This window comes from Astatotilapia calliptera, chromosome 7 (assembly GCF_964374335.1).
Source record: "Astatotilapia calliptera chromosome 7, fAstCal68.1, whole genome shotgun sequence".
NCBI lineage: Eukaryota > Metazoa > Chordata > Actinopteri > Cichliformes > Cichlidae > Astatotilapia > Astatotilapia calliptera.
The window spans coordinates 59,402,454-59,427,504 of NC_137428.1; the positions used below are offsets into that span (position 1 = coordinate 59,402,454).

General features: G+C 40.8%; 1 protein-coding gene across 1 annotated transcript in view; it reads left to right on the top strand.

Annotated features, from left to right (window-relative positions):
* ptprq (protein tyrosine phosphatase receptor type Q) overlaps positions 1-25,051 on the top strand; it is a 44,852-nt gene that overhangs the window by 16,192 nt on the left and 3,609 nt on the right. The window contains exons 23-60 of the mRNA XM_080303303.1: positions 519-588; positions 708-907; positions 1,091-1,319; positions 1,415-1,543; positions 1,642-1,788; positions 1,973-2,130; positions 2,562-3,078; positions 3,214-3,375; positions 3,489-3,668; positions 3,767-3,874; positions 4,605-4,886; positions 4,994-5,275; positions 5,719-5,839; positions 5,913-6,067; positions 6,197-6,342; positions 6,641-6,812; positions 8,082-8,402; positions 8,492-8,767; positions 8,856-9,007; positions 9,266-9,407; positions 11,002-11,277; positions 11,357-11,725; positions 12,569-12,678; positions 12,882-13,068; positions 13,158-13,396; positions 14,178-14,247; positions 14,581-14,739; positions 14,955-15,216; positions 15,328-15,398; positions 15,586-15,691; positions 15,842-15,970; positions 19,502-19,546; positions 20,212-20,238; positions 20,426-20,507; positions 23,300-23,390; positions 23,540-23,616; positions 23,711-23,845; positions 23,997-24,122. Of these exons, the coding sequence (XP_080159429.1) occupies positions 519-588; positions 708-907; positions 1,091-1,319; positions 1,415-1,543; positions 1,642-1,788; positions 1,973-2,130; positions 2,562-3,078; positions 3,214-3,375; positions 3,489-3,668; positions 3,767-3,874; positions 4,605-4,886; positions 4,994-5,275; positions 5,719-5,839; positions 5,913-6,067; positions 6,197-6,342; positions 6,641-6,812; positions 8,082-8,402; positions 8,492-8,767; positions 8,856-9,007; positions 9,266-9,407; positions 11,002-11,277; positions 11,357-11,725; positions 12,569-12,678; positions 12,882-13,068; positions 13,158-13,396; positions 14,178-14,247; positions 14,581-14,739; positions 14,955-15,216; positions 15,328-15,398; positions 15,586-15,691; positions 15,842-15,970; positions 19,502-19,546; positions 20,212-20,238; positions 20,426-20,507; positions 23,300-23,390; positions 23,540-23,616; positions 23,711-23,845; positions 23,997-24,122 (6,510 nt within the window). The remainder of the gene's footprint in view (positions 1-518; positions 589-707; positions 908-1,090; positions 1,320-1,414; positions 1,544-1,641; positions 1,789-1,972; positions 2,131-2,561; positions 3,079-3,213; positions 3,376-3,488; positions 3,669-3,766; positions 3,875-4,604; positions 4,887-4,993; positions 5,276-5,718; positions 5,840-5,912; positions 6,068-6,196; positions 6,343-6,640; positions 6,813-8,081; positions 8,403-8,491; positions 8,768-8,855; positions 9,008-9,265; positions 9,408-11,001; positions 11,278-11,356; positions 11,726-12,568; positions 12,679-12,881; positions 13,069-13,157; positions 13,397-14,177; positions 14,248-14,580; positions 14,740-14,954; positions 15,217-15,327; positions 15,399-15,585; positions 15,692-15,841; positions 15,971-19,501; positions 19,547-20,211; positions 20,239-20,425; positions 20,508-23,299; positions 23,391-23,539; positions 23,617-23,710; positions 23,846-23,996; positions 24,123-25,051) is intronic.

Genomic DNA, 25,051 nt, shown 5'->3' on the forward strand with positions numbered 1-25,051 from the left:
TGTATGTGCTTGGCTGCTGATTGGATGACACTGACACGAACCAGAGAAACGCCTGCAGCGCCCCACTGCTAACCGTTTCGTGGCAACAAGGTAGAAACAAATAGCTGAACGGCGCGCGCTGTTTTCTGATCTCAGGCAGGAACGAAATACATTTTTTCTTTGTTCTTTTTTAAGATAACATGTCAGTTCCCATACTACTCCAGTACAAAACTAAAATCCATTTAAGTGACTCCACAGTTGACCTGATAAATTGCTATTTAATTTTGATCCAACCTTAAATTACTGGAAAAAATTCAAAGACTTGAGACTGTGTTGTGATCTGTTTACATCTACGCTATATAATGAGATATATTTTTGTAGAATATATATCTCTGGGATCTCTGAATAAACTCTGCTACGGCAGCTTGTTCCAGCAGCCTGAGATTAGCACATGACTGGGAGATGATAACTGACAGGAACATGAATTAATCATTATGCCTACCAACACTTCCTCTCTCTCTCTCTCTGTTTCTCTTTAGGTAGCAGCTATATCTCCATTTGGAGTAGGAGCATTCAGCAAACCTTTATACATAAAGACAGCAGAGTCCCGTGGGTATTCATGCACAAGCACACAGCCTTGCACTCCGATCCAAGCGTCTCAACATCATAAAAAAATAACATGTGCATGTATATTTCACTGAATTTGCATGTGTATTCACATCCTGCAGCCCCTGGCCTGGTGACCAATCTCACAGCGTATGCTCATAACCACACCTTCGTCGTCCTTACCTGGTTCTTGCCACACCGCATCAATGGCCTCATCACAAAGTTCGCCGTCAAGGCCAAATTTGCTCGTACTGGGCAGATTGTCCGTTTGCTGGAGGTCAATGCAGTGGACATCATGACTGTAGCCCTGCCTCACTGCAATGTACTGTGTTTTTCCTTCTCCCTCCTTCTAAACTGTGCTGTTATTGCCAAGTGTTTTTGTTCTATACTACTTTCCTGTCAAGATGATAAATAGCTCAAATGCACAAGGCCGACCGTCTTTTCTCTTTCCTTTTTTTCTTAAATGCACTCTCTCTTTTTATCCCGCATGATTTCATGTGTCTAGGATGCAGCCGATATCCTGTCCAGTGCGACTCTCAGTCCCTTGGAGATAACAGCATCATCGCCACCCATCACCCTCTCTGCTGTGCCCCCTGCAGCCTCTTGGAACGTACCCATATCAGTAGGAGTTGATCAGCTACGACCTTATATTGCCTATCTATTTGAGGTGTCCGCCTTCACCTCTGAAGGAGAGGGACAGGTAGCCTCCACTATGGTTCGCATGCCAGAATCAGGTGTGGAAAAAGAAGCGTGCAAACACTTTAGCACTAATTAAGCTCGTATTCATATTAGCACTGAGGTATGAAAACAAATATTCCTGCTTGTGCAGCTCCAGAAGACCCGCCACAAAACTTCTCTGTATTCAGCATGACGTCTCGATCATTCTCTGTGTCCTGGAGCCCTCCCAGCATCACGACAGGAAAGTTCTCCTACGTACTCTACCTTCATGGACCCACAGGTGGATAAATGTTGACTCAGAGCAAACACAGCTACATGCACACATAATACACGCAAAAATCAATGCAGTTTTAAATTTTGTTGTGTTTTTTTTTTAAGGTTTTATGTATGAGAACAGCACAGGAGATACCCGTTTTGCTTTTACCGGTTTGAAACCCTACACGAGGTACATAGTAGACGTCCGAGCAAAAGCAGCTGGTGAGGTGGGTCCTGCAGCGAAGGGAGACATCGTTACACCTGCGGAAGGTGAGGCAGTTACAAGATTGAAGTATAAATGAAAAAGTTCAGTTTAGTTAGTTTAGTGTAGTTTCACTTTTAATACAGACGCACACATTGGTAGCAAATAAAATAAATACATACAAAATACAAGAGCAAATTTAGTTTTTGTGCTTCTGTTTATCTATGTGCGTGTGTGTGTTTGTGAGGATAGCACCCAGTGCAGTGCAGCACCTGATGGCAATTGCTGAGGATTCAGTTTCAATTCGTGTAAGTTGGAAAAGCCCTGCCCAGCCCAACGGTCCCATAATCCAATACAGACTTCTGGTGCTGGTTGAGGAAACTCTGCTCCAGAACATCACGATGACAGCAGTAAGCCAGATGATATTATCTCTACCGCTCTATGCTTCCAGCTTAAAAAACACAGTTAAAGACATGTGATATGTTGCTGTGTCATGAATACTTGTACAATCCATTACAGCTGATGATACACTGTCGTCGTTTTACGGTCGGATGTAAGACCACTACACTCTCAAAGATCAATATGGTTCAGCAACACTCTGCAATAGTCTACAGTGGATTATCGGCTTTTTTAAACCACTAGTCTGGTGGATTACAATGGACTGTGTGCTGCTGTATCCTATTATAGGAATAATTTTAAAAAAAAACCACCTACTTTATATCGGAGCCCCTTTAATAATGAGTGCTATCTACTGATGCTTACTGATTTTATTAGAAATCACATTAAGGGATGATGAGTCTCATATATCCATATATAAGGTGTTTTTTTTGTCTCCTTTCAGAATACAACTGGTTTTTATGAAAATGAAACACGTCCACCTGATGTCCATAACAGTTCAAAGAGGCATAAAAGAACTGCTGAGCTTGGTCTGATCACATCTCCACCAACTTTTACAGCTACTATTTCAGACCGCACGCTGCACACTAGTGCTACTGCTTCCAGTTTCACACACTCTGGACTTAGAAGCACTGATTACATCACTAACACGAATGCTCAGCCAACCACTTACCCCATGGCCACCAACAGGCCCAGCCCTGATTATGACACTGCCTCACGCTCTGACAACCCAAATATGCAGTCTTCTGACTCTGCAGTCTCTGGAACGTCTGCACTTTCTCTTACCTCTGTGCCATCTGTTACACTTCCACCCTGGCTTACGAAGCAATTACATGCCGGGGAAGTGACCTCAGGCTCTGCCCCCTTGGCCCTGACCCCAGGCCAGCTTCGCTTGTCTACACTTGATGCTTCAATTACAGAACACTTTTCAACACGCAGCGGTGCTGTGTCAGGTACCACAGGTGGGAGAGCTAACTGTAAACACTGCATTTTTTTAACTTTGCTTTGCTTTGCTTCGCTTTAACCAGAATTATTATTAAAAAAAAAACCTTGACTATTCATAAATCCTCTGTGCATGTGTCTGCATGAATCTGCAGGGGTAACAGTGAGACAGGAGGTAATGGACGTTCTGTCTGAGGAGTTGTCCTACTTGGTGTCAGATCTAGTTCCCTTCACTGAGTATACATTCAGGGTCACTGCTTCCACCACTGTAGGAGAGGGCCCTGCTGCAAATATCACAGAGAAGACCAGGGAGCAGGGTGGGTGCTTATGGTACACGTTTAATAATTGTAATAAATATTAACAAGAAAAAATGTTAATAGAGCTGTTAAAGGTGCCCAATTTTAACATCTTGTGCGTCTGTATCTTTTAGTTCCTAGCTCCGTGCTTGAGGTATCCTATCAGAATATCAGCTCTACCTCCATTCTAGTGAGCTGGACCCCACCCATCAATCCCAATGGGCGGATCACACATTACACTGTTTATGGTCTCAAACTGCCCAGTAATCAAGGCCTGAAATGGGTTACTAACACTACCAGCATATTGATAACAGGTAGCGTCTTCATTCTCTTCAGCTGACATTTTCTTAAGCCGTTAAGTATAACTGCCACTACAATGTAAAGTATCACTTTTCCCTCTTGTTATGTATAGATCTGGACAAGTACACTCCTTATAAGCTTCGTGTAGCTGCATCCACAGTTGTGGGGGAGAGCTCACTTTCTGAGGAAGATGACATTTTTGTTTTCACTTTAGAGGATGGTACGTGTTGGACTTTTGAATTTATACATTCACAAATACAAGATGCCATCATACATTTCTGTAACTTTTCCCATAAAAATAAAAATCCTTACCTGAATACAATTTGGCCGATATCTCCTTCAAGGTCTTCCTGTAGAGCTGCTACTTTTCAGTCAGTCCCTCGAGGGCCCGTTCCTGACCACTTGGCATAAATTGAAAAAACAAAACAAAACTGCATTTTAAAAAATAAAATGTGCGATGAATGTAGAATAAAAAAAACAACAACAGATTTCTCTTGCTTGTGCTTCTGAACTCTCATTAACTGCTCATTCAGTTTGATGCAGAAGCTCATTCCTGCTCTCACAGCAAGTTTGAGGCAGACGTGTGAATGCAGCCGAACTGGAAGCATTCAGGAGGTGCACAAGGAAATGAGCTTGAATGGAGGGTCGGCCAAATTTAAGTCAAGAATTTATTATTTTTGCTGGTTGCAAAACTTTAGGATCGTGCTGCCTGTATGTGCAAATGCAAAAATCTAAACTTTGTCTGAATTCTGTTTATAATGCTTGGATCAACTATATGTTATCAATGATTAATGAATATCCAGTGTTAAGTTTTTTAAATTAATTAATCATGAGCTTTGCATAATAACTATTACTGTATTCTTTATAAATTGCTTGAAAATGTAACTTTTTTATTAACTACCTACTGCAAATACTGACAAGTTCTCTGTTTTTTTTCTTCTCCCTCTTAGAGCCCGACTCCCCTCCTGTAAACCTCACTGTGGTAAACACCACCCCCTCTACTGCCACAATAGCCTGGTCTGCACCAGAGAAAGCTAATGGGGCGATCCAGCAGTATGAGGTCCTGTATGAGAATGAATCCTACTCTGCGCTGGTGAACACGTCTTCTAACAAAGTCACCCTGTTCAGTCTGAAACCATTCTCCTTTTACAATGTGTCTGTGAGCGCGTACACGCGTTACGGAAATGGCAACCAGACATCAGACACTTTATACCTGTTATCTGGAGAAGATGGTGCGTTGAAGGATGTGCCCACCTTCACAGATACATTCATATGAAAGGCTTTAGAGTGAATACCAACTGTTTAACCAACACGTTATGATGTTTTATTCCTTCTCCAGTCCCGGGCAGTCCTCCATATGGGCTCTCCTATGAATCAGTTAGTCCCAGTGAGGTGAATGTGACGTGGATGCCTCCTCTGCTGCCTAACGGCGTCATTATTCACTACAGCTTAGAGATTTGGAACTCCAGTCACTACCTGAACCTGACCTCGCGAACCAACTACATCCACATCACGCATCTGAGGAAGTACGCACACTACCGCATCGTAGTTCAAGCACACACAAGAGTCGGAGCGGGAAACTACAGCAGCGAGCCGCTCAACATCACAACACTTGAGGATGGTGAGAGGGGCGTGAGTGACAAGAGGAAAAAATGGGGGTGGTGTGGGGGTTCTTTTCAGTTCCAGGACACTCCACCATTACATCATCACAGGCTGACAAGTTCGAAGGGCATCTGATTAAATCTGACTTTCCTCTAGTCTTTTCCTCCTCACGTCTCTGTTTCAGCTCATGCTAATGATGTTACATCACAGATATCCGATGCCACGTGACACTCGTGTTTTCCACCACGACTGGGAAGCACAAACAACAGATTCATTACAACTAATCAGTTTTTTTCTTTTCAGGGAAATGTTCTATTTTTTCTAGTGTCTTCCTGTGTGCCTTTTGAGTCCCTGATTTCCACAACGATAAATATTTTAGAAATTCATTTCCGTTTACTTGTAAGTTCACCACCAATGCAGGTTTGTGCTACGTTATTGGAAAGTCTTTCTCGTGCGTCTCAGCTCCAGGCACACCTCCTCAGTTTCTCCATGCCAGGAAGTTGTCAGACTATGAGGTAGAGTTATCATGGCAGCCACCACTCGAGGCCAATTCAGACATACTCTACTACATTGTCAGAGTCTGGTAAGGTTTTGAACTCTACTTCCATGTAATAACCTTAAAAGAAAACACAAATAATTCAGCATCTATGTGTTAGGAATGAAACGACTGACCTGCGGCAGAATGTGACAAAGACTTCGGTGGTTATTAACGTGGACTCAGAGAGTCGCTACAATGCCTCTGTCTCCAGCTGGACCAGACTGGGGGATGGAGGAGTGCTGATCTACATCAGCTTTACCACAACTGATGCAGGTGCTGGATACATGTTATGCAATCTTTAAACATTATCGTGTTATCCTCACATAAAAAATAACATTTCCTCTTAAGTGATGTTTTATCGCACAACTTGAGTTTTTGTCCTTTTAAACTGTCTCCTTTCAGAGCCATTTGACCCCCCGCAGAATGTGACTGTTGTTAATACAGACGCCTCCTCTGTTACCTTGATGTGGTATCCACCCACTGAACCCAACGGGATCATTGTACACTACACTATTTACTACTCATTTAACAACACTGTGACTGCGAAGGTGAGACAAAAATACTGAAGACAGATTAATTGAGTCAATAAGTCGGATGAAAGGTGCTGAATGTAGTAATCACGGCAAAGTCCCAGATTCCTTTATAGCATTTTAGCTCCAGCACACACACACACACACACACTCCCCCCGCACGACCCTGATAAGGACAGATTGAATGATAAGGAAAGAGAAACTTGCTTCCTGATGCAATGTATTGCACCTGATTTGTAACAGTATATATTTTGCTCTCGCTGAAATGCATTTTTCAGGCTGTGAAATTAAGCCTGACACATCTTTTTCTCCACAGACAGTTCCTGTTTCAGACTTATATTCCCACACCTCTCCTGACTCACGTCTCTCCTACACTCTGACTGGGCTGATTGGGGGCAATAACTACACCTTCTGGATGGCATCCAGCACTGTGCAGGGTGATGGAGGGGTCCATTCCGAGCCCTTAATCCTGTTATTACCAGAGGACGGTCAGTCAGACACACGCACACACAAACGCAGTACAAACGAGGATAAAGTAAATACACATACACATAAAATACTACTCGGGAAGCTGGATAATAATTGCATGCGATGATTAAGAGTCTCACCGGAGGGCAGGTCTGCACTCTTTTTTTCAGAGCTCTTCAACTTGAAAAAAAATTACATAAAAACGCTGTGATTGAAAATAGCTTTCAGTATCCGTGAAAGGAGATTAAAAAAAAATGACCACCTGTGACACTGCGCTTTGAAGACAGCCAGTTATGACAGCATGATGAAAAATGTTAGGGATTATAAAAAGGGAGGAACGCAGAAACACTTAAAATTTGTTGGCACAGAGATTCAACTGAGTTTGATGAGCTTTGAGGAAGTTCATATTAATTCACACTACAGTCCTTGAATTTGCATTTATGCATATGCAAATATTTTGTTGCATTTTAGCATTTTAGCCTTTTAAAGCTCTTTGTTTTTATGTGATTTTCAAAAAAAACGGTGCAGACAGCAACTACAGACTTATTCACAAACTGACTGCATTTTGGCACTTTTTGTTTTGTTCAATTTTGCTTGTCGTGTATTCTGTGCCTCTGAATAATCACTGCTCACACTGACTCTGTATCTCTGCCTATGCTCTAGCTGCTCCACTCTCAGCCAGTCGCCGGACCTCCAGGGCACCTTGTCTGTCCCGCACAGCTAAGCCCAGCAGGGGTTTACTCCCCTGGGCTCAGACCCTCACACACATCCGGCCCCTAACATCCACTCATTCATCTTGCAGATCTCTCTGTTTTTTTTCTGTCCTCTGTCTCCCCACCCCTTTTTTCTTTTTACTCTTTCTAGAGGACCTGACACCATAAGCAGGATGAGTATCACTTCATCTCTCTCCCTTTCATTCCTTAATTTTCAGTTTGTAAATTTCTTTTCTAAGAGCCTCTGTATTTCAAAATGAAGTCTTGTTAATCGTGCATTGTTTTGTGTATGTTTACTGTTTGATTTTGCTTTGTTCCTGTTTTCCTGTGCTGCCAAATTAATGTTATGCTGTATTGTTCTTGATGTGCTATTTCTTTGCTAATTACAATCACCCTGAAAGTTGATGATGATGATGATCATTGTGATGACTTCATTTTTAAGTCTCAGGGCATTGATTGATGCCCAATTTGATTCCGCACTCAAACGTAAACTCACAGTAAGGGCATAGAGTTTCAATCACTCGTGCCAGTGGAGATTAATAATAGTAACACTATTCTTCTTGTCTCATTCTTTAGTGCCAGGTGACTCGGTCCAAAACTTGACGGCACAGATCTTCAGCTCCACGGTAATCATAGTGAGCTGGGACCCTCCTCTGGAGCCAAACGGACGCCCCTACTACCTGCTCACCTTACAGGAGGCAGGCATCGTTCCAAACATCTCCAACCAAAGGGCTCCAGCTGTCAACAAGACCATAAAGCACACCACAACTGACAACATCTTCCTGTTCACCAAACTCAGGAAATATTTCCCTTATGTGCTGACTGTTACCCCAGCAACTACTGCTGGCCCTGCCTACAACCATACAAGCACAATGTACCTGAGAACGGATGATGACAGTGAGTTTATTCACAGATATTCACCCATGCAATATGTCTTTATGCATTTGTTGTGGCACTGACATATGTGCGGGCTTGTTTCCCCTTAGTTCCTAGTTCTGCTCCGTTGTTGGTGTCCACCAAGAACCTGTCTTCGTCTTCCATCGGTGTGGTCTGGCAACGCCCTCTGGAGGCCAATGGGGAGATAACAGAGTATACCCTGATTCTTGTTGGCCTGGAGGGCACCAACACAACACATACCCCCAACACCTCGTTCGTCCTCACTAACCTACTTCCATACACAGCTTACAATCTCACGATTACGGCCGCAACTCGTAAAGGCTCGGGGCCTAGTCTGCTGCTGCAGCTGCACAGCGATGAAAGTGGTTAGTTTGAAAGAAGAGTTTAAATGATTATAGTGGGATGGCAGAAACTTAATATTCTCTTTTCTATCTGCCCAACTTTATGATCCAGGTCCCACCTCTCCTCCCCGTAACCTGACTATATATAACCACACGGCAGTCTCTGTGTGGCTGAGCTGGGAGCCTCCTCTAGAGCCCAACGGAGTGGTGATAAAGTACGGATTTCGGATCCAAGACCTCATCACACAAACCGTCACACATCGGGTACTGTTAATTTCACACACTGAAAGCAGCCTCACAACAACAATAACACACACCTACACATACTCCAAGGACCCACTCAGTAAGAGTACACATGGGCGGGAGCTAATTTCACACTCCAGATGCTACTGAGCAATAACATGATACTTAAACTCACCATCACATATGTGCTGATATAGACATATTATCCACTCCAGCAGTCAGATTTAATATCGTATGTATTTCCTGTTTGTTTGTTTGTTTGTCTGGGAACAAATGCAGAATTCCTCTGGTTCATCAACCACAGAGTATCTCTCAGGCTTCAAGCCCCACAGCTCCTATGAAATCAGTGTGAACAGTTTCACCAGAGTGGGCCATGGGAATCAGTTCAGCAGCCCTGTGTCCTTCACAACCAATGAGTCAGGTAAAATATACACTGTATACAAACAAGGGACACATGTAAACACAGATATAGGTTTCCTTTCTCAATTAAAACTTTGGAATGTTTTTTTGGGATGATAAGATTTGTATCAGGATGCCAAGTGGAGTGTGACTGTAGAAGTAGCAAAAAGAAAATGAGGCCATACAGCAAGGCTTTCAGTAGGCCTTGGGGCAATTCTGGCAACCCGTTAGGCGACTCAGGAAGGGGACCCAGCTTCTTGTATACAGTGGTGATGGAGTGCTGCTAACCTTGCCTGCGGATAGTCAGGAAGTAGAAAGAATGCTTTAAGGACCTTCTCAATCTCAGTGACACACTGTAGTGGAAGCAGAGTCTAGTGACTTGCCCATCACTGTGGCTGAGGCCACTGAAGTAGTCAAAAACTGTCCAGTGTGGCCACTGGACAGTTTTTGACTACTTCAGCCCCTGGATGGATGTAATTCGTCCTGGATGTTGTAAGGCTGTCTTGGTTGACATTGCCTCTGCAGCATCACATGGATGTTAGACACAGTGCCTCTGGATTGGCAGATCAGGGTGGTGGTCCTTAGTTTCAAAAGGAATACATTCCTCAGTCTCTCACCAAAGGTCTAAGTCAGAGAGCTGAAGAGGAGACTCTGTCCAGTAGCTCATTGCCTTTACAACCAGGACTCCTCTTTCTTACCAATTCTGTTTATAACTTTCATGAAAGGGATGGATAGAAATTCTGGAAATGGCCAAATTGCAAAGGGTTTCCACTTTATTGGCCTCAGACTTGCATCTCTGCTCTTTGCAGATGATGTGGTTCTTTGGGGCTCATCATGTGGGCCCCTCCAGCATGCTGTAAGATGGTTTGAAGCCAAGTGTGAAGCGGCTCTAATGAGAATCAGCAACTCTGTCTGAGACCATGGTAGTTAGCTGGAAAAGGGTGGAGTGCCTAGCGAGTCTGGGACTCCACCCCAAGTGGCGGAGTTTAAGTATCTCAGGGTCCTGTTCACAAGTGAGGAGAGAGTGTATAGTTGATCTACATTCCTACCATTACTTATGGTCATGAGCTCTGGGTAGTGAACAAAAGAATAAAGCCCTGGATTCATCAGATGGCATCTTAAGAACAGCTTTCGGGCTTAAAATCTGTAGGATTTTCTTTACTTTTTGGGGCCAAGGACCACTTACGGGGAAGAAAACATTTCCAAGACCCCTGGTTATGGATCTTTGGGGTCTCTAGACCAGAACCTACGTCTAATGAAGTTAATGGGTTAAGCTGGAACAAGAATTCTGGCTATTCTACCAAACAGAAACTAAAATAATTAATGAAATGTGATAATTAGACAGGTTTGATTTGTTGTGTTGTGTCGTGTAGTGTCACTTTTTTTGGACCGAGTATGTTTCTAGATCTTTAATAGTGAAGAAAAAAGACGCAGTTAGTCAATACAGATATTTGCACGTTAGTAATAATTCAGTGTTCTGTCCAAAAACCTGCAACCTTTTTAAGTTCAATTAAATAATAAACAGTTAATTTTGTGAGTTCTTTAGTAAGAAAATCAACCGAAAGCTAAGATTTGGGTTAACAACATCACTGTCTCGTGTCTTTCTCTGTCTGCAGTGTCTGACGCTGTAGGGAATCTGTCTTGCTCAGGAGTGAGCTGGGATTCAATTCTTTTGTCTTGGGAAATTCCTGCCAATCCTAATGGGCAGATCATTTTTTATGAGATTCAATTGGAGGTAGACCAGCAATCCTATAAACATGAGGCCCATACACCAGAGCACACAGTGACTGGGCTGTCGCCAGACCAGGAATATGCTCTCTCTGTAGCTGCTGTAAACTCTGCAGGACCAGGAGACAGATTAAACTGTACAGCTTCCACCCTTTCAGAATCAGGTAGTCAAATCTTCTTGTACTGCATTTTACATAACCACCACAAGTGAATAATTGATTAAACCTTGTTGTCTCCTGACAGTTCCTGCTGCCCCTCGATTCCTCACCATCTCTCAGGTCACACCTAACAATGTGACACTTCGGTGGGCTCCACCACATTCTGTTCCAGGCCTGCTTAAAGAGTATCACATCGTTGCACAGCTGATTTCAGCTAACTGTGAACCAAGCATATCAGTTAAAGCTCAGTCAACCCCGAAGGACGACCTGGCCCTGCATTGCATTGAACATAATGTGACAGTGTCGATAAATGCTTCAGATGCAGAACAGAAACAAAGCTTCACAATCCATCCCGTGGCTAAATACAGACACTACCGCTTCAAAGTTGCTGCTGTGACCAACGCTGGAGTCGGAGACTATACACAGTGGAAATATAAACGCACCATGGCAGGAAGTAGGAATGACACTGACGACGTGACCTTTTTGTGTTGCCAGATAGCCAGAGAGATTTCCCGCTTAGTCAGACCTTCATGACCAATATTTGACAAATAATTACTTATTTGTTTTCAGACATACCAGCAAAATTACACAGCTTGTCTGATGTTTCATTAGCAACTTGAGCAAACACAGGCATGGTCAGTTGTTTTATTCTGAAAGATGTCTTTAGATGTTATATCATTATAGTTTAGCAGTGCGTAATTAAGTAGTAATTACCAAAATACTAAGGCTGTTGTAACATCATTATTACACGTGTTTGACAAATGAAAGAGAAAAAAGAAATAGAAGCTGAATAAGAAATTATACTGATATTTATTGGACTGCACATGTAATGAATCTATATGCCAATCTAAAAGACAACATATGATGACATCTAACAACTGCAAAACTACAGGAAAGGCATTTAAAGTGAGGTGGACCAAGTGATCCCTGCTAATCCCAAAGAATGATCAGTTAACACTAATGCAACAAAAGTACCTTTTTATTCATGTAAACATGTTAAGATTTAGCAATTAAAGTATTAAAATTGTTAGTCATGCCAATAATCTATAATACCTAATACATTTGCAATGACATGTCCTGCATTGCTGCAGTAATTTTATTATCTAATATGTTCCGGCCAAATTAAATACTCGACCTCCCCTGCCAAGTACAACTAATGTATGCAGGAAAGTCTTCAGCTCATTAATTCAGTATTTAGAACAAAGAAAAGATTAATTACCTTATCTTGTTTAGTCTTGTTTGATTCATATAACCGGAGCCACTCAGTTTTCAGTGTTTCTCTCATTTCCTTCCTCAGACCCCGATGCTCCTCCCCGTGACCTGAAAGTGACTTCCACCTCCAACAGCTTTCACATTGCGTGGGACGCTCCAGCTGTTCTCTCTGGACTGACTTCTTATCTTGTGCAGGTCATCTCGTTAGACTGTGTTTGTCACAAATATGAGCATGTCACCAATGAACTGTAGAACAAAGTTGGCTATTCTTAGAACAGCTCAACAGGCTATTATGTTGTTCAGGCTTTCTCAAAAAGCAGTAGCAATTTAAGTACAAGGCTATAAAAGCAATCCAGTATAACTTAATAACTTTTCTACATAATGTCCTGTAATGCCAGGTGGATGGTCCCGGGGTGAATATCTCAATAGTCAGGGCTCCAGGGGAGTTGATGACCATTGTTGTTACTAACTTGACGGCTTTCAGTCGTTACTCTGTGACTATCACTGCCTTCACTGGTGACTTGGAGCACGCTAGCAGTGATGGGAAAGCCATTGGACCCATTTACTTTCAAACAAAGGAGGAGGGTACGTCTTCACATTGTAGTGTCTGCACCACCTTCTGCCCACCTTTAGAGTTGACCAAATTAATACTGTTGTCTTGTATCTGACCCCAGAACCTAAAGACCCTCCAAAGAATGTGACAGTTTCAGTAATCCCAGAGGAAGTGCGTGCTGTGAAGTTGACCTTTAACCCTCCAGAGGAGCCCAATGGAAACATCACAGAATACATTGTATACATCTATGAGAAGGACCAGCTGGTCAGAAACATTAGCCTTAACATCATCCAAAAAGAGAATAACACGATGGATGCTGTAATAGAAGGGCTAAAGGGAGGACGGACCTACAGTTTACAGGTAAAAAACACACCGCTGTGTGAAGTGAATTCTTTTCTTTTCATTGCAAACTTGAGATTCGGTGTGTAAGTTCTCCATGTAAGAAAAACAATGTCCCCAAAAAATTATAAAACAAATATACAGTATTGTGCAAATGGTTCATCAGATGGCTCAGATTATCCAACATCATGGTTGTAGTGAAGTAAGTATACTTGCGACCAAAAGTGTCTTTTCATTCCCTTAGGTGCAGACTCATGTTGGCATACACCGCAGTTCTTCTAAAAGTTTTCCCTCCGATTCCTGGAAAATTCCCAGTGGAAAAATGTAACAGGCCTCGTAACTCACTGATAATGTACTCCCTGGCTATGAAACTGTGGGCTCTGTCTCTAAATAACTGCAGCTTCATCTCTAAATTGTAGCTGGAACTCTGAGCACTGGTGATAATTCTCGAAATGAAATTTGGATCAGCTTGAGATAGAAGTTGGTTCTTGCTCTGTAAGTTTGAGGTTGTAGGTGAAGTAAAAGCACAATTGGCCAGAACAAGGCTTCCATGGAGCAACTTAAAGCTTTAAGAGCAGTTCAAAGCTGCACAAGGAGACAACTGAAGGGGAAACTTCAGTTATAGAACTTTATGATCTCATCTCCTTTTACACAACACCAGCGCACCTATACTAGCCAAACAACCAAGCCTACCATCAACCAAAAGCTTGGACTTGTTAAACTTTTCAATGCTTTAGTTCCTTTCTGTGCTGGTCTTTCTTACTTTTGTATTCCCTTCTCTCTTGTGCTTGTCTGACTGCAGATTTCAGCAAAGAACGGGGCTGGCAAGAGCCCACTCAGCTCACGTGTCCTGATTACTACAGGGATCAAAGGTACAAGCCTGTCTGTCTTGTCTGTGCTCTGCAATGCTCCAGAGTCTTTCTTTCTTGATGCAGCAGTGCAGCATAGTGTGAGACAGAAAACTACCACTGCACAGTATTATTGCTCGGCATTCAGGGCCGCTCTGATACAGTAAATGTATCTTGGTAGTATTATTAGATGGGTGCTAATTATGCATTTATTCCAGCCTGTTTGTCGTGTTATATATGTAAATGTGGCAGATTAAAAGTACATCTTCTCACACAGTCGCAACTTCTACGCACACACGTGTGCGTGTGTTTCTGGGTGTGCTCATGTGTGTGGTTGTGTGTGTGTGTGTGTTTCAGCCCCATCCAAGCCAACCCAAAAACCTCAGGCAATGCTGAGCTATGGAGGGGTTGCCATGGTTACCCACAGGAGTATCACCATCCACATGCCTGCATGTTTCTATAGTGACGACAATGGACCAATCACAAAAATTCAGGTCATCGTGGCCGAGTCAGGGGGTATGACTCTTAAAAAACATTGACAGCCATCACTTTTAGTTGGATACACTCGACTCGGGTGTCTGTCTTTGTATGTGTGTGTGTTTTAAATCAGAGTTTACACTATGTTACTTTGTCCCTACCTCAAAGAAAAAAGCAAGTCAAAACTTAAGCAGCTGAAATTTGACTTGGCCTCTTTGCACTTCTTCTCCTCTCTAACTTTTATCTTGCCACAGTGAAGGACAACAAGAACGTGACCAACTGGAAGAGCGCGTACTATGATCATCCCGCCCCTTACTTTACTGACTCAGGGTTCCCCAACCCCCCGTGCAGTGACTCAAGTATGAATGCACATCTCAGAGGTGTGTTTAGAGATGGTTGGTCACAGAGGTACAACCAAACTGCTGCAGAATATGTGATCGGCAAGAGCAATGACTGCACGGGCAACAACACTGAGTATTTCTGCAATGGACCTTTGAAGCCTAACTCTGTCTATGTGTGAGTGCGCCACAGACACAGTCAAATAAAAAATAAAAAAACACTTTTTTTTAATGTTTATTTTTGGTAAAAGCTAATGCAAAGTCTTGTGTGTTGTCTTATATTTACCAGGTTTAAGTTCAGAGCCACTAACGTCAACGGGGAATACACAGACTCTGAATACTCGGAGCATATCAAAACAGGTACTGCTGTACTAAGGAAAGGGGTAACCTGTGTGGCAAAGCCCTCTTCTTTTTTTGAATTAATGTTTATCATTCTGTGAATTCTTCTCTGTTAAGGAGTATGGGGAAATTTACTAATGCATCATTTTATTGTCAAATTAATTACCAATGCATGGGTTGCTTCATTGCCATTTCTGTGACCCTCCAGCTCCAGGCGATGGGCTGTTGACCAGAGAAGAGCAGATAATTCTGGGCGTTCTGCTCTCCTTCTTCTTGGCTGTGTTACTCATCATCATCATCTGTGGCTCAGTCAAGTAAAATGGCGATAGACACTCACTCATTTGCATATATTAATAGTCTTAATCGTGGCTAGTTGAGCATTACATCATTTGAAAACAAAACTTCACTCATTTTACACATGTATTTGTATCATTATTTACCTGTTTGATTTATTGACATGTCAGGATCCACCAGCGTAAAAAGGAAGGTGGGACGTATTCGCCCAGAGAGGCAGAGATCATAGAGACTAAGTGTAAGCTGGATCAGCTGATCGCCGTAGCAGATATGGAGCTAAAACAAGAAAAACTCAACCAGTAAGTTTGTGCTAGTTTTAATCTAAAAGCGTCACTTTGACGAATATAACATGCACATTTCAGGCAACTGAATTAGGGTGCGTACTACGTGACTTCAGGCTTAATTTAGCTTCTCCAAACACGATCTTAAATCTCAGTCAACAAGACAAAAAATGCCTTTGCTGCAGCCAACTTGATGTGCGCTCCTGTCAGCACAAAATCTTCTAGTGTTGTAGAGTTTGTGCAGAAAATAGCAGCAGCACAGAGACACAATGCAGCACTAAAGTGGCTTTATAATTTATCTTCAGTTCTCTGCAGAACAGACAAGTCTTCCTGTCTCCTTTCTCCCACCATCCTCACAGACAAATTTAGCATCTAGCTTTACTTTGGTTTTTTTTGTCTTTGGCACAAACAAGAGTGCAGACACTAAGTGGTGCAAGCTGCTCTTCCTTTACAAGCTGCAATTTTGAATCTGGTGAGAATCAAACTCAGGTTTAGTTGTTGTTTATGATTTATGAGTGCCACCGATGGTTCGACTATAGCAGTAAACTTGAGGAAAAAAAATATGTACGTCAGTATAAACACTGGTTTATAATCTGATTCATTAATCAGCAGCTAATAGGTAGAGCAGATTGTCCACTAAGCAGAAATGTTACTGTATATACTATACTGCCAAATGCTTTGTAATAGTAGATCCTCTATATATATATCTACACTGTTCCAAAAAATAGTAATGTCAAAGTATCTTACTGTATATTTTACAGTTTTGTACTGTCTTTCTAGAATATCATGAAATTTACATAAGTAGACTGTGATTTTACATGTCAAAGGTAAAATAACATAACATCACTGTAAACATAGTAAAACACACTTTACTTAGTATTTAGTATTTAGTATTAAATACTAAAAGCACACTTTACTTGTTTTTTAAATATATTGTTTTGTACATATGCATATTTAGATTGTAAAAATACATTCAGAAATGTATCATAATTTCACAAATATTTGTCTGTCATGTGAGAGAATGATCTGTTAAATTCAAATGTAATACTATGGGAAAATATATAAAATGATCGAAAATTAATGAGAATAATCAATAATTAAAGGAGTATTTGAATTATAATGTTGCTGAAAATTTCATGTCATCTAGGTCTGATTCAATAATTCAGAGGTAACAAGTGAAAATATAATTAATAGGAATAAAAAAAAAACAACCATATAAAACATTGCACGGCCACGCTGTGCTAATTATATATTTTAAAAAATAAATGTAGAGGTAGGAATTGCAATTAATATGAATCTCAAAGTATTCACAACATTCCTGAACAGAAATAGGCCTCTGCACCTGGGGTGAGGGTGTGGCCATGAAAACAATGTGACATGCCATTGGATGTTGGGACACATAATAACATGACGCATCGTCCAATGAATGTGAACTAACAACCACAAGGTCGCGGGTATGGCTGCACTGTAGGAAAAAATCCTAATATAAAATTTTTTTACTGTGCATTTTACAGTTTTGTTCTTTCACATTTTAAATTTCACATTTCACTGTAATGTAATAAAACATAATTTTCATGATTATTAAATGTATCTGTTTGTACATATGCATATTTAGATTGTTAAAATACATTCACAAATGTATCATGATCTCACAAATATCTGTCTGTTATTTGAAAGATTGAACTGTTGAATTCAAATTTAATGCTATGGAAAAGTATATAACATGATCCCTATAAGCTTGTGTTACATCACACAAGTATTATTATCATTGCTGTTTAGGGCGATCGTGGCTCAAGAGTTGGCAGTTTGCCTTGTAATCAGAAGGTTGCCAGTTCGAGCCCCGGCTCGGACACTCTCGGTATTGTGTCCGTGGTCAAGACTCTTCGCCTACTGGTGATGGCCAGAGGGGTCGATGGTGCGATATGGCAGCCTCGCCTCTGTCAGTCTGTCCCAGGGCATGCAATCCATTATTATTTAAACCAACTGTTAACCGTATATTTCTGTACATTTACGTATTATGATTCATATTGCCTCATTCAGTGACCTTGTTTATAGGTAATTTCATTATTTCATCACGTTAAAATGTTCCTAATTTAATGTTTAAAAGCACTTGGAAAAGGCAGAATCCCATGTAAAATTAGCGCAACAAACTCTATTTTCATTACTGAAAATAACTGTATTTTCATGAGAAAATTATTTTCTGTTATTTTACGGTAGTATTTTGGCGCCCCAGCTGCTGGAATATTACCGTTTTTTTAAGATTTGTTTTTTTTTTCCTATTTATAGATAATTTCATTGTTTAATCACATTAACATGTTCCTAATTTAATGTTTAAAATCACTTGAAAAGACAAAATCCCATGTAAAATTAGCGCAACAAACTGTATTGTCATTACTGGAAATAGCCGTATTTTTACGAGGAAGTTATTTTCTGTTATTTTACGGTAGTATTTTGGCGCTCCAGCTGCCGGAATATTACCGTTTTTTTAAGATGTTTTTTTTACAGTGTAGCCATTAACGATGCATAAATAGATTTTGCCATTTAAACAACCTCTAAGTGAACCCCTTCCTTCCACAACATTTAAAGAATACTGTCAGCCACACACTGACAAAACACAACAGAAAACAAAAATAAAGAGGTCCATGTAGGTGAGTAAATGTGTCTGTCTTCAGGAAAAGTTGACCGTGTACGAGTATTAAAACACAGAACCTAATTACAAGAAGATAAATACAAGTTCTTCCCTGCAGAGGATAATTGCTACTTATCTCTTCTAATTAGGCAATTGATAAAGGATGCAGTTCCTGAGGACAGTTTGTCAACCACTCTTTTTAAGTTTCAAACAAGCAAAAAAATGTGAACCAAAATATCCATACGCAGTTCACATTGCGGTCATTAGGACAGATTCTTTTCCATGCTTTGTTGTAACCAGACTCTCTTCCCAAGTTAGGTGATGAAACGAGGTCTCTATACACGCTACCTCTCTCACAAGAATATCCATCTTCTTCTTTTGGCTGCTCAATGCCTCCATGTCACTCTATCCATAGCATCCTCTCCTCTGTCACTTCCAACCTCTGTATGTCCTCCATCACTACATCCACAAACTTCTTTTTTTCCTCTTGCCTGGCAGCTTAATTTTCAACATTATTTGCAGTTTACAACAATTTATATTTGGCAATATGGTCAGGCAGAGCATTAAAGGGAGGAGATAGACTGGAGATGGGTTGCAAAGGGAGCTGCAGGTGCAGCAGCAACAGGAGACAAGTTCAAGCAACTTAAAATATATTTTCCAGTTAGATGCATAGAAGGGTACCAGCTAAGTCCTTAGCTGATGTGCCCTTGCACTGAGGTCATCTATTTTCAGCAGATCTACATTAAATGAGGACTGTCCTTGACTCTGTGGTATGCCTGCACTAATGCTTTGCTGAGTTTCATATTAAAATAACACACATTCCATTGTATTTAGCCAGATTTCTTCCGCACAACTTAAGCACCTGCATTTGCTCGCTTAGGCTTTTGTTTTTCTCTCACTGAGCACTTCTCTCCCACCAGGTATTCTTCATTCTTCTTTCGACGGAAAGAGATTTATGTGATCCAGTAAGTTGGGCTTTTAGCATGTGTGTGGCACATTTTGTTGCATATATCTGTTTGTAAGCTGTAGTCTGCTTTGCATGCATGTGTGTCATCACAGTGTTACTCATTAAGCTTTCATTAAATAATCCATCTGTGCTGCTTAGTAAACCTTCAGTGGAGATCAAAAGTTGAACAAATCAGTGACATCAATGTATTACCTACAAACTGCTCCCTATTCTCCATCAATGTCAGGGAAGCTGGAGAGTTGCTGACAGACCTCTGCTTAAGACCATTTTAATTTGTTTGCCAACTTGTTATCTAAAAATTGCTCGGAAGGCTTAGCACTCTTGTAGGGTACTAATGTGTAAGCTTTATCGATGGCTGAGGATCTGCGTAGCTGCATGTCACAGCGCTGCAACAAGAAGGCTTCCTCGGGGGAATAGCTGCATTCAATTGATGCTACTGATGTTCACATATTCCTTTAGAACAAAACATCAAAGTCTGTGTCGATGTTTAACCAAAGCGATTAAAAAATGGTTAACCGTCCCTGCCTTCAACACATCGCCATATTCTGTCTGAAGCGGGGATCAGTTCAGTTCTGTCGTGGACAGAAAATGCTGTCGTGTGGGCTGTGATTACTGAGTTAATTTGTTTATATTGGTTGATTTTTACTGTCTATTTTTATCCAGGCTGCTCAGCTACAGGAAATCACTCAAGTAAGTCGTCCTGTGTAAATATTTCAAATATGCACACAGTGCAGCATGAAAGAGTCTGCCCTGTACTGCTTAGTCTTGCTTGTATCCTTGAATGTGTTTAAAGAAAATCACATATAGGCATAGAGTTACTGTGCATCCTCTTCTGCTTCTCACATTCAGTGCATTTCTCCCCCGCCCTCACCGACAGGCCTGTCAACAAGAAGTCTTTTCTGCAGCATGTAGAGGATCTGTGTGCCAATGACAATTCCAAGTTCCAGGAGGAGTTTTCTGTACGTTTTTCTTTACAACCTTCCCCTGTGCATACCACACCAATAAATAAACTATAAATACAAAAACAGAGGTAAATTAGATAAAGTTAAATACAGTGGGGCAAAAAAGTATTTAGTCAGCCACCGATTGTGCAAGTTCCCCCACCTAAAATGATGACAGAGGTCAGTAATTTGCACCAGAGGTACACTTCAACTGTGAGAGACAGAATGTGAAAAACAAATCCATGAATTCACATGGTAGGATTTGTAAATAATTTATTCGTAAATCAGGGTGGAAAATAAGTATTTGGTCAATAACAAAAATACAACTCAATACTTTGTAACATAACCTTTGTTGGCAATAACAGAGGTCAAACGTTTACTATAGGTCTTTACCAGGTTTGCACACACAGTAGCTGGTATTTTGGCCCATTCCTCCATGCAGATCTTCTCGAGAGCAGTGATGTTTTGGGGCTGTCGCCGAGCAACACGGACTTTCAACTCCCGCCACAGATTTTCTATGGGCTTGAGGTCTGGAGATTGGCTAGGCCACTCCAGGACTTTCAAATGCTTCTTACGGTGCCACTCCTTTGTTGCCCGGGCGGTGTGTTTTGGATCATTGTCATGTTGGAAGACCCAGGCTCGTTTCATCTTCAAAGTTCTCACTGATGGAAGGAGGTTTTAGCTCAAAATCTCACGATACATGGCCCCATTCATTCTGTCCTTAACACGGATCAGTCGTCCTGTCCCCTTGGCAGAAAAACAGCCCCATAGCATGATGTTTCCACCCCCATGCTTCACAGTAGGTATGGTGTTCTTGGGATGCAACTCAGTATTCTTCTTCCTCCAAACACGACGAGTTGAGTTGATACCAAAAAGTTCTACTTTGGTTTCATCTGACCACATGACATTCTCCCAATCCTCTGCTGTATCATCCATGTGCTCTCTGGCAAACTTCAGACGGGCCTGGACATGCACTGGCTTCAGCAGCGGAACACGTCTGGCACTGCGGGATTTGATTCCCTGCCGTTGTAGTGTGTTACTGATGGTGACCTTTGTTACTTTGGTCCCAGCTCTCTGCAGGTCATTCACCAGGTCCCCCCGTGTGGTTCTGGGATCTTTGCTCACCGTTCTCATGATCATTTTGACCCCACGGGATGAGATCTTGCGTGGAGCCCCAGATCGAGGGAGATTATCAGTGGTCTTGTATGTCTTCCATTTTCTGATGATTGCTCCCACAGTTGATTTTTTCACACCAAGCTGCTTGCCTATTGTAGATTCACTCTTCCCAGTCTGGTGCAGGTCTACAATACTTTTCCTGGTGTCCTTCGAAAGCTCTTTGGTCTTGGCCATGGCGGAGTTTGGAGTCTGACTGTTTGAGGCTGTGGACAGGTGTCTTTTATACAGATGATGAGTTCAAACAGGTGCCATTCATACAGGTAACGAGTGGGGGACAGAAAAGCTTCTTACAGAAGACGTTACAGGTCTGTGAGAGCCAGAGATTTTCCTTGTTTGAGGTGACCAAATACTTATTTTCCACCCTAATTTACGAATAAATTCTTTACAAATCCTACCATGTGAATTCATGGATTTTTTTTTTCACATTCTGTCTCTCACAGTTGAAGTGTACCTCTGGTGCAAATTACTGACCTCTGTCATCATTTTAAGTGGGGGAACTTGCACAATCGGTGGCTGACTAAATACTTTTTTGCCCCACTGTATATACATTCATATGCCATTAAATGTAGATTATTAACAGATTATTAAAAAATTAATATAGAGAACATTTTATAAAGTTACCCCAATTTTGCCTTCAATTAAGTTGTCCTTATTAATTACAAGTCTTTTTGCATTTTTTTTATACATCTGTGCTTCTTCATGCAAATATGTCATTCTGTAATTAGATCCAGATTTCACCTATTAGTTGATCAACACCAGCTAGATGGTAAATGCCTAGGTTCTTCAGAAATGCTGCTGATACTTTAAATACTTTAAAAATACTGTTTTTTTAATAATAGTTGGTCAATAATTCTGTTTACATCTTCACGTGAATACATAAAATGAGTATGTATGTGATATCTCTGGGTTACTGGGTTACAGGATTTGATGTATTTGTCGAGAAATACAAAGGCAAAGCAACAAAATAACAAACTCAGGTTTTTATTCTAAGTTTGATCTCTCAGAGAATCATAATATTCAACCACTAGAACAATTTTTCTCTCTTTAGGAATGCAAATAAATAACTGTAATTTGTCACTCTAATCAAACTTGCTTTATTTTTATTCAGCTTTTCAATGATAATAACAATAATTATATTTTAGCATTAAAATATAATTTTTTTAAAAGAACTTGGGGGTACTGGTTGTTTTAACCATACAGAAGCATACAAAATGATTTCGATAGTAGATTTGTAAAGCAGTGTTAATACAGTAGATGAAAATCTTAAGATATACATGGAAAATGAATGAATACAATGATAAATAAATACAGAAGAAAATGAAAAACTAGTGGTTTATATTACATTTAATACATTAGATAATTCACTAATGTTTGACCTTAGATGTTTCAGTAATGCATAATTTTAAAACTAAACCTGTTCTACCATTTACATACATACTAGATAATATTTTCTGAAGTCAAAAGGACTGTGAGTTTTATTTTTGAGTTTGCCAGCAGGAACTGGGTGAGTAGTCACCTGCTTTTACTTTTATCTTTCACTCACTCGTGGCCCTTGATTTTACTTTGGCAAAAATTGTAGCCTTGACCTTTGTGTGTTTCTGTGAATACTGATGTGTTATATTTTGTCCATCCAGGAACTCCCAAAGCTGCTGCAGGACCTGGCCACTACAGACGCTGACCTGCCGTGGAACAAGTCCAAAAATCGTTTCCCAAACATCAAACCTTGTATGTTGCCAGGCTGAAATTAGTTTTTCAAGGCCGTTGCGCCTACAACGTACCAGAATTGTTCCTATCTCTCATTGCTGTTTGCTTCACTGTGGTCGCATTTCATATATTTAAATTCAGCTGTATTATTATCCCTGTACTGTTTTTAGATAATAACAACCGAGTGAAACTGCTGTCTGAACCTGGCACTGCAGGCTCAGACTACATCAATGCCAGCTTTGTCTCAGTGAGTACCAGTTAGTCACGATTCTGTCAGATAGACATCCACATACATAAGGGTAGATGTAAGCCTCCCCGTCTCCTTTTTTCTGTGTCTGTAGGGTTATTTGTGTCCCAATGAGTTCATAGCCACCCAGGGCCCTCTGCCGGGCACTGTGGCTGATTTTTGGAGGATGATCTGGGAAACGGGAACCCGCACTATCGCCATGCTCACTCAGTGTTATGAGAAAGGCAGAGTGCGTATGAGAGATTTGTCACTGTTAGAAAAAAAACATCACCGCTATTAGCATTCAGAGTACAAGCCAGTATTTGGGCTTCATTCCCTGGATGCTTATGTCTGCTCTAAAGAGCTGATGTATGTGTGTGTGGGTGTGTGTGACATTTCAGATTCGATGTCACAAGTACTGGCCTGAAGACAACAAGCCGATGTCAGTGTTTAGTGACATTCTCATCTCAAAGGTGTCAGAGGAAGTCTTTCCTGACTGGACTATCAGAACTCTGAAAGTAGAAAAGGTATGGCGCTAATAACCTCCGTCAAGTGAGCATTCACCGGCTACCACGCACACATGCACACTTACAGTGCACACATGACTTGAAATATATGTGTGCATGCAATAGTAATATTAGTTCATGTCAATGATACAGTATTGTTTGGTCTATTTGTGCACCTGGAAAGTGGAGATACTTAAAAAAATTGCATGTTTTTACAAGTCACCTGCAATGCTCAGGTTCTGCTCTACTATATCAGTGTTATTTTAATTCTTTGATAAGTGGTTGCTAGGCAACATGGTGCCATTTTATTATTATTATTTTATGAGGATAAATTGGCTTTTTTTGTTTAGTTTAGTTCTTTTATTTTTTACAATTAAAAAAGAAAAAGCAACTTCTCTTTTCTTCAAAAATAACTAATAAGATTTAAAAGAATAAAAAAATAAAAAAAACATCTGCTAATATGCCCCCACTTCTCCAGCTCCTCTAATGAATGAACCTTTGAAAAGGTTTGCTTTAAAAAACCTTTTCAAAGAATATAGTTTGGTTTATTAAAACAGGCTGAACAATTTACACTTCTGGCAAACTAAAGTACAGGTTTACTGGATTATTGATGAGCGAATAACATGGAAAAACTTGATGAAGAACAAAAAGGCATTAAACTGATTAAGTATGGATGAAACAGCATCATCCACTGACTGCAAAGACAATATGTTTGCTTTATTAAGGGGTGCAGGTGGAAAAAGTGATTCAGTGATGTGCATAAGGTAGCCATCAGAAGACACTGTTGAATGTAAAGTAATGTTGGGACTCTAGGCTGTCCGGCTACCCTTTTCAAGCTAAACTGGTATTTATGTCGAGCTCTTCCAGTTTTATTGGAATTTGGGAGCAGTAAATAATTTTTCCTACAGCCAATAAGGAGAGCTCAGACTAAGTTCAGACTTGTCTTTTGA